The sequence below is a fragment of the Acanthochromis polyacanthus genome, chromosome 12 (genome assembly GCF_021347895.1).
Source record: "Acanthochromis polyacanthus isolate Apoly-LR-REF ecotype Palm Island chromosome 12, KAUST_Apoly_ChrSc, whole genome shotgun sequence".
In the NCBI taxonomy this organism is placed as follows: Eukaryota; Metazoa; Chordata; class Actinopteri; family Pomacentridae; genus Acanthochromis; species Acanthochromis polyacanthus.
The window spans coordinates 40,484,248-40,493,726 of record NC_067124.1 but is presented as its reverse complement, the minus strand read 5'-3'; the positions used below and the strand labels follow the sequence as shown (position 1 = coordinate 40,493,726).

Below are 9,479 nucleotides of genomic sequence, written 5' to 3'. Positions count from 1 at the left end.
GGTCTGGTGGAAGTGTGAAAACATTGTGAAAAAACGTGCTTATTTGCTTTCTTGCGAGGGCTTAGGTGGGATGATGGATACCGTTCTCATATATGTACACTAAATGAAGCTGGATATTGTAATTTGGCATTTTAATACTTTTTTAAAAAATGTACATTGGAAAAATGTACAGATAAAATATTACAGTTTATTTTCTTTAAATTTATTTCACATTCTGAATGATTCTTTCGTTTCATGGAGCTCATAAACAAACTTTTTCTGCTCAGAGTGAAAACATGAAATGATCTACTCTATATGTTGTTTACAGTCATGGAGCAGAAGACGTTCCACACCAATAAAACACTTCTAACTGCTTGTTTTGTGGATTTTTTTACCTTCAAACGGGCCATTTTGACCCACAGCGTGACAGGAGGGTTAAAAAGGAGTGGAGCGCCGAGGATCCAGACTCTTACTGCTGGAATGCAGACGATAAACAAAAGTCTTAAAGGAAGAGCAGAAAAAAGTGGAGGGAAAGTTTGAGGAGAAAAAGAACAAAAGTGAGCTGTTAAAATCCAGACACAGATGTGGGAGAAAGAGCAGAAAAATGTGTTTTAAACTGATTTATGGGCAATAACTGAACACTTTCCCTGCTGCTGTTTGTGCACATAATTCTGTATTTACTGGATTTGATTTCTTTATGTGTTCTTATATCCAGATTGTGATTTCCTGAACAACTCCTGCTGTGTTTTCATGTACTTTAATCCTAAATTCATCTTAATCTTATGGCTGTCATGTCAGGTTAGTGTTGGTGGAGCTGGATTTAAAAGCTCAAAAATGCATTGATCTGGAAAGTTTCCTGTCAAATAAATGAAATAATAGAATATTTCTCTAAAAAATGCACTTTTTCTAGAGTAAACTTAACAGCTGCCACAAACTCATTAATCCTGGAAAACCTTCTGCTGCAGAAATACAAGTTTTTTAAATAATTCATATTTTTGAATCATATATATAATTTTGCTCTTTTGTTTCTAATTTTATTCTATATAGAAAAAAATAGCCAAAAAATATATATAAAATATTTGAAAAATAATATACATATATATTTATATTCTTTTTGCTCTTTTTTTTTCTTATATGACAAGAAATTTTCTGTAATATAATATATACATATAAACCCAAATATATATGTAATTTTTGCTATTTTTCTTTCAGGGCTAACATGCTGTTTTAATCCTAATTCCACTAATTAATACTAATTCCATTGTTTTAATACTAATTCCACCGTGCTGCCTCCTTAACCTCTACTTCTTTGTTAGATTTTTAGATTTATTTGCCGTTTTAATTTTAATCTTGCACTGTGTGGGGCTCAGAGAATTCACTTCAGTTCAGTTCTATTTTATTTATGTAGCACCAATTGCATCTCAAGATGCTTTCCAGAACCCAGATGAACCCCAGAGCAGCCCTAAGGAGACAGAGGCAGAAAAACACCCTTTAACAGGAAGAAACCTGGAGCAGACTCTTTATGTGGGGGAACATCTTCTGCTGGACGGCATTTATTTTTTCATGCGTGCAAATAAAGCAGGAAACGGCGATAAGCTAATCCTGAATACACTTGAACCACAAACGAACGATGCAAAAATATATCTAAATGTCTTTAATTTACATTTATGTACAAAAACCCATAGACTGTACCATCTGACATTCACCCCACATTCATTGTAAACAGTGACGGCATAGCATATGTGCACGTAGCTCGACATCGGTTAGCGCGACAAGCTCCACGATATACTGGAGGTTACATCTGGGAGATCAGCTGATCCTGCTGGACGGTGAGCTGCCGGCTCGTTCCACAACTGGACGACATTTTACACCAATAATCTACGTAGAAAATCCTCAAACATGAAGTAGTGTGTAAATGTTCTTCTCCTGAGACCAAATCTTTTAAAAAAACTGGAGAAAACAACGTTTGAAATATTTAAAATACCCAAAAATTCTGAAATGTCATTTTATGGAAACGAAAATGACATTTTTTAAAGAATCAAATAGTTAGAAAGTCATAAAGTTAAAGAATCAAAGAGTCAGAGTTAAAGAGTCATAGAGTTAAAGAGTCAGAATTAGAGTTAAAGAGTCAGAATTAGAGTTAAAGAGTCATAGAGTTAAAGAGTCATAGAGTTAAAGAGTCAGAGTTAAAGAGTCATAGAGTTAAAGAATCATAGAGTTAAAAGAGTCAGAGTTAAAGAGTCATAGAGTTAAAGAATCATAGAGTTAAAGAGTCAGAGTTAGAGTCAGAGTTAAAGAGTCAGAGTTAAAGAGTCATAGAGTTAGAGTCAGAATTAGAGTTAAAGAGTCAGAGTTTAAAAAGTCAGAGTTAAAGAGTCATAGAGTTAAAGAGTCAGAGTTAAAAGAGTCAGAGTTAAAAGAGTCAGAGTTAAAAGAGTCATAGAGTTAGAGTCAGAATTACAGTTAAAGAGTCAGAGTGGACTGTTTTCCATCAGTGGTCAGCAGTAACAGCTAGCTAAATATCTAGCTTCTACTGCTGAGAAAAAGATCACAGCATGGATTAGAGTAGGGTTAGCAACAACACACAAACATGGAATAAAAATGAGCCAATCAATACCTATTATTGATCAATATGGAGCAGAAAGCTGGAAGAGAGACGGTGGATTTTTAAACGTCCTCCAGTTGTGGAACGACCAGTTTAGCAGTTTGGACTAACTTTGGACGTTAAATGCAACCCGTGCACGTGACTTCATATGAACAAAGCTTCCTGCATTAAAACACAAACAATCATTCAGTGCCAGGAAACGTCTTGCATTCTGTGTGCAGCTTCTGGAGAAGATCCTTTAGGGCAGCAGCCACCAGTAGAGTCTGAACATCAGGGGGCTCCACACCCAGGCAGGAACAGGCGAAGGAGCTCCACTGGTCGGCGACTGGTCCACCATCTTCTTAGCCCGACCTTCCTCCTCCTCCTCCTCCTCCTCCTCCTCCTCCTCGCTGCTTACAGCTCTGGTGATCAAGAGTCTGGCCCTGGACGGACCAAAGTCCTTCCTCTCCACGGTGGGCTGCAGTGTGGGCAGCGAGCAGGTCTCCATGGAGGCCGAGCAGTCCATCTCCAGCCACCGGGTGAAAAGTTCCGACGTCAGCTTCAGGAGCTCCTCGGGCGAGGAGGTGGACGTGGAGAACTGGGCCAAGTCGGTCTCCTCCTGGAACCTCTGAGGAGGACAGACCAGGGTCTACAGGTTAGACAGCAGCAGGAACATCAAGCAGAGACCCTCAGAGGACTTCCTACCTCCGTGTTCTTGTTCCCCCTGATGATTCTATCCAGTGTCTGCTTCAGGTCGAGGATTAAGGAGTGGTTCAGGTGCTCGTCCCAGAGGTTCCTCAGAAGAACATTCCAGGAGTCCAGGAGGACGACTGCAGCGGGGAACACACAGCACTGCAGGGGAACATCAGATTCAACTTTACTGTCGTTATACAGACTGGCATCTAACGAGAAGGGAAGCTTATCTGCAGAGCACAATTCACACACAAGATGGACGACAGTTCAGCGTGCTTCATAAGAATAAGAATAACTTTATTTATATAGCAGCCTTAAGAATAATGTTGTGTGGACATCTGGTACGGTTCCTGTGGAGTGTCAGACCGGCGTGGTGGCTGACATGTTCAAGAAGGGAGACCAGAGAGCGTGTTCCAATGTGTTGGTGTCATCAACACGTCATCACACGTCATCAACATGTCATCACACGCCATCGACATGTCATCAACACATCATCACACGTCATCACATGCCATCGACATGTCATCACACGTCATCAAACGTCATCACACATCATCAACACGTCATCACATGCCATCGACATGTCATCACACGTCATCAACACGTCATCACACATCATCAACACGTCATCACATGCCATCGACATGTCATCACACGTCATCAACACGTCATCACACGTCATCACACGTCATCAACACGTCATCAACACGTCATCACACATCATCAACACGTCATCACATGCCATCGACATGTCATCACACGTCATCAACACGTCATCACATGCCATCGACATGTCATCACACGTCATCAACACGTCATCACACATCATCAACACGTCATCACATGCCATCGACATGTCATCACACGTCATCAACACGTCATCACACATCATCAACACGTCATCAACACGTCATCACACATCATCAACACGTCATCACATGCCATCGACATGTCATCACACGTCATCAACACGTCATCACACGTCATCAACACGTCATCACATGCCATCAACACGTCATCACACGCCATCGACACGTCATCACACGTCATCAACACGTCATCACATGCCATCGACATGTCATCACACGTCATCAACACGTCATCACACGTCATCAACACGTCATCACATTTCATCAACATGTCAGATGACTCTATAAGGAGGACTGCAGCTGTCGTCCAAACATGCCAGCAGGTAAAATGATCGTCTTTACTAACTTTGCTGGATAAAAAGAACGGCTGATCTAATACAAGAAAACAACAAAATGGTCATCAGTCTGCTGGAACAGCGTGTTGTCATCAACATACAACACGGAACTGAGCTCCAGTTCATGTCTAGAAGCTGTTCTCTATAGAAGATGTAAACATCACAACATGTCATGAAGAAGCATCATCATTTCTAATGTGAAGCCTCAGGGCTGCTCCAGGTTCAGGTGTCTGGGATCGTATATTACGGCTCTACAGAAATAAAACTGAAGGGAACTGAAAGGCTGAGCAGCAACAGAACTCCCACAAGAACCACATCAATTACTCAGAGACTAACAAGCCTGTTGTGAAAGTTCACCCGGATCTGTCTGATCACGAATACAGAGGAGAGAGCAGAAGAAAAGGCGTGAGAAATGAAAATAAACTCACGGGATGAGAGTCACAGAGCATGCTGCTGCTGTAGCGGTGCTCCACATAGTAGTCTTTAGGAAAAACCATCCGCTGGAGGAGGAAGCAGACACAAAGGTTCAGCTTTCAGGACAGTCTGGAAGCACAGCTGATGGACTTTCTGTTCTCTGGTCTGGACTTACAAACCCGGTGGGATTGGAGTCGATGGTTGCCTTAATGTTCCTCACGCCTTCCTTGTCAAAGTCACATCCACCACGAACGACAGTCAACAGCGATAGCAGCAGAAGCACTGCTCTCACACGGAGACACAACCAAAAACACATCATCGGTGGAAACTTTCTGTGGTCTAGCAGCTTCTTCTGACTGCATACCTCCTAAAAAACATCATTTCCTGCGTCTATCAGCCCAACTCTGCAGAAAAACAACAAGAAAATGTTCTTCTGGTGCTGCTGGGACACTTGTGATTGAATTAAGACAGCAGTGGAGCAGAACGAGATCAGAACCACAACAGAGCAGATTTAGGAGTCAAGGAACCCTGAGGTTAAAAACTACAGAACACAGAGGCTCTAAAACAGGTTCTAAATGAATCCTGCTCACTTTACTTTGGGACTTTATCCAAATGAGAACAGATGTGACTGAAGAGTCTTTAACCTCCTGGTAGGGAAAATACAGTAAACATTCTTTATATCCCTGAAAGACCCAAACATAGAAAGAAATGTAGCCAAAACATAAAAGAAATAAACAAACAAGCAAAAAAACAAACAAAAAAACAAAACAAAAAAATCCAACTGTAGAAAAAAAGCCAAAAAACAAAACTAAAAAAATATAATAATAATAATAATGATATATAAACCAAAAAAATATAAAAAATAGAAAATATACAAAACTAATATCGAAAAAAATAACAAAAAATTTTATATACAAATATAGAAAAAATATAGGAAAAAAAGCTAAAAAGGAACTAAAAATATAAGTAATAATAATAATAATAATAAAGTCCAAATATAGAGGAAAATGAGCAAAAAATTGAAAAAATAAAACAAATATAGTAAAAAAATAAGTAAAATAAAGAAAAAAAATTATACACAAATGAAGAACAAATATACAAAATAATGTAGCAAAAAATTAACAAAAATGATGCAACAGTGGGTTTTACAGGACATCCCATGAATAACTGCATTAATGATCATTTCTGTCCACATTCAGCTCAGTGTTGTTCTTTATTCCTCAGATCACGGCTCAACGAGGACAATTCATAAAAATGCAACTTGGAACTGTTTGTCACTGACCCAGATATAAAATAATGAGAAATAAACATGTTTATTTAGATTTACATCAGAATGGATCCTACCAGCAGGTTAAAGTCACATCTATTGTTATTATTGTTATTTGGAAAAAGTCCCAAAACATCTTCTGGTTTTCTGCAGGAAACGTTCTAAAAGATTTTTAAAATTCAACCTCATGTGAAGTTATTTTATTTCATTAAAAAGAAAAAGATTTCCGGTGTGCTTTTAGTCAGGTTTCCTTTGCCTCATAACATTTTACTCATGAATCTGGACTTCTGTTGTTCTTTTTACTGAGACGTTAATTCAATCAGAGCTCTGCAGAAAAACACTTTGTCTTGTTGTTTTCTGCAGAATTCAGCTCATAGACACAGGAAATGATGGTTTTAGGAGGTAAACAGCCTGAGCAAGCTTTTCTCTGCAGGAAAATCTTTTTAAAAATCAATGTCATGTAAATTTGTGTTGTTCTTTAACTCTCACAGATAAAAACTGCACCTTTAAGCTTTTTTTTTTAACCTTAAATCTGAATGACCTCCATGTAAAATAAAACAGCTTTACATGAGGTTGATTTTTAGAAATATATTCCTGCAGAGAAAAAGAAGAAAACGTGTTTTTGTAGCTTGTTCAGACTGTTTACCTCCTAAAAAAACATCATTTTCTGCTTCTAGTAGCTGAATTCTACAGAAAACAACAAGAAAATGTGCTTTTTTTCTGCAGAGCTCTGATTGAATTCAGACAGCAGTGAAGTTAAACTGCATAACAACGACAGCAACAGTCAGATTTATGTTCAATGAGGCTTTTTAATTGCCCCCCTGAAGACAAATACATTTTTCTGAATAATTCACTAATTTGCTCATAAAAAAATGCACCTCAAAACTTTTTTTTAACTTAAATCTGAATGACCTACATATAAAACACAGTATTTTTTATATGAGGTTGACTTTTAGAAATATTTTTCTGCAGAAAACAAAAAGAAAACGTGTTTTTCTGCTGCTCAATTAACATCTCAGTGAAGTAAAACCAAATAAGAACAACAGCAACAGTTCAGATTTATGAGGCGAAGGGAAGCTGACTAAAAACACAACTTACTTTTTTTTAACTTAAATCTGAATGACCTACATATAAAACACAGCATTTTTACATGAGGTTGATTTGTAGAAATATTTTTCTGCAGAAAACAAAAAGAAAACGTGTTTGTTTCTGCAGAGCTCTGATTGAATTAAAGTCCCAGTGAAGTTTTAAAAATCAACCTCATGTAAAATTACTTCATTTTATATGTAGGTCATTCAGATTTAAGTTGAAAAAAGTTTTAAGGTGTGCTTTCATGAGAAAATTAAACGTTGAACCATGATGTGAGAGCTAAAGAACTCTGAACTAGTGAAGTAAACCAGGTTTCCTTCTCCTCATGACGTTTTACTCATAAATCTGGACTGGTGTTGTCGTTTTTTTAGTTTTTACTTCATTGGGACGTTAATTCAATCAGAAGTGTGCAGAAAAAACACATTTACTGGTTGTTTTCTGCAGAAAAGTTCTCTTCTTTAGCTCACAGATCACGGTTCAATGAGGATAATTCACTAATTTTCTCATAGAAAATGAACCTTAAAACTTTTTTTAACTTAAATCAGAATGACCTGCATATAAAGCAGTGTATTTTTTACATGACGCTGATTTTTAGAACTATTTTCCTGCAGAGAATAAAAAGAGAATGTGTTTTTTCTGCAGAGCTGAAGTGAAATGAAACTAAAACAGAACAACAATCCAGATTTATGAGTAAAACGTCATGAGGAGAAGGGAAACTTAAAAAAACACAAAAGTGTTTTTTAACTTAAATCTGAATGACCTACATATCAAACAGGCTGATTTTTAGAAATATTTCCCTTCAGAGAACCAGAAGCAAACGTGTTCTCTTTTTGTTTCTGCAGAGCTGTGATTGGTCGAAAAAAAAAAAAACTATTTTCACAGAAAAACTTCTGATGTCCACATTTTCAACATTATTGAGAAATCTCTGAATATTTTGTGGTGTTAAAAAAAAGACATGTTTCTTAAAAACATTCACAAAAAAATCAACCAAAATCCAGTGAAATCTGCTGGATTTTAGTGATTGTTTTGAAAATTTTCTTAAAGAAAATATTAGAAGTTTTACTGAGAAATATGAAACCATTTTAGATATTTTTTAGAATTTTTTTGAAGATTTTTATTCATTTTTAAAAAACATATTTACAAGAATTTTTTTTGCCAAATTTAGGGGATTTTTTAAAATAAAACTTTTAAGGAATTATTGGAATTTTCTTCCTGTATTTTTGGATTTTTTTCAGGTAAGAAAACTGTATTTTTTTGGTAAATGAGGACAACAGGAGGGTTAAACCAGCAGCGCTATGAGCTGTAAAGGAGTCCTGGATGTGGACGTTTCTCACCTGGCAGTGACATCCTTTTATCTTTCTAAGAATGGACACGTCTCCATTTCTGTGGTGGACAGTAAAACACTGTGCAGGCTGCTCTTGTTGTTGTTGTTGTAGTTGTTGTTGTTTTGTTGTTTTCCGGCTGAACTTTTCCTCCTTCACGGCGTCATGCTGACATTCCTCTCTGACTCTCTGGCACTTTCCACCAAAAGAAAGGAAGAGAAATCCCCATCTGTCCCGTCAGGCCATGCCTCCACTCTGTCCTCCGGGTTTCCCTTCAATGCTGAGCTGGAATCCTGCAGCCGCTCTGGTCTGTGCGGGTCTGGTCTCTGCTGGTCCCTGCTGGTCTGGTCTCTGCTGGTCCCTGCTGGTCTGGTCTCTGCTGGTCCCTGCTGGTCTGGGGCCTGCTGGTCTCTGCTGAAGGCTCCGGCCTCCTCCTCCTCGCCTCAAAGTGAAAGTGCTGCTGGGTCTGCTGGTCTGCTGCCTTTAAGTCCTGGTCCCTCCCACCAGGAGTCTACCTCACTGTGGACGGCCCCCTTCCCCCTCCGGTCCCCACATTCCCGTCTCCCCCGTCCTCCTCCTCCTCCTCCTCCATCAGGGCTTAGTCATGCCTCTGGAGCGTCTGGTTTTCATTTGGCCTCCTTCTCATCCCGGTTAATCATCACATGATCGCAGGTTTTCTAAATAAACCAACAACAGAGAGGCTTCTTCATCTGTCCTCCTCCTCCTCCTCTTCCTGTTAATTATTAATGAGCTCAGACAGGAAGTTGCCGGGGTCAAAGACAGATTGTTCTTTCTCCCCAAACTGCCGTCAGGAGGACAGAGAGGGAGTTTAAAGCTCAAACCGGAAACCTCCTCACCTCCAGTTTGGCTTCGAAACCTCCAGCCTCAGAGGGGAACTTTGAGGAGTTTGTTTGAGAAATGGAATCC

General features: G+C 38.8%; 1 protein-coding gene across 3 annotated transcripts; it reads right to left on the bottom strand.

The window, feature by feature from the left end:
• Positions 1–1,618: 1,618 nt before the first annotated feature.
• zgc:174888 (uncharacterized protein LOC558116 homolog) lies at positions 1,619–9,072 on the bottom strand. 3 transcript variants are annotated; one of them, XM_051956759.1, is made up of 5 exons: positions 8,565–9,072; positions 5,050–5,278; positions 4,889–4,960; positions 3,269–3,415; positions 1,619–3,191 (listed from the first exon to the last, which is right to left on the bottom strand). In XM_051956759.1, the coding sequence occupies exons 2-5, from the start codon at positions 5,191–5,193 to the stop codon at positions 2,823–2,825; spliced, it is 732 nt and encodes a 243-aa protein (XP_051812719.1). In that variant the 5' UTR covers positions 5,194–5,278; positions 8,565–9,072; the 3' UTR covers positions 1,619–2,822. The 3 variants fall into 3 exon arrangements, with proteins under 3 accessions (XP_051812719.1, XP_051812720.1, XP_051812721.1); XM_051956760.1 differs by having other exon boundaries at positions 5,050–5,156; positions 8,565–9,068; XM_051956761.1 differs by lacking the exon at positions 8,565–9,072 and having other exon boundaries at positions 5,054–5,156.
• Positions 9,073–9,479: the final 407 nt, after the last annotated feature.

Coding starts and splice junctions, on each gene's coding strand:
- zgc:174888 (XM_051956759.1), bottom strand. CDS start 5,193: ATGATGTGTTTTTGGTTGTGTCTCCGTGTGAGAGCAGTGCTTCTGCTG. Junction 4,961..5,049: donor ACTCCAATCCCACCGGGTTT/GTAAGTCCAGAC, acceptor TTCCTCCTCCAG/CGGATGGTTTTTCCTAAAGA. Junction 3,192..3,268: donor GGGGGAACAAGAACACGGAG/GTAGGAAGTCCT, acceptor TGTCCTCCTCAG/AGGTTCCAGGAGGAGACCGA.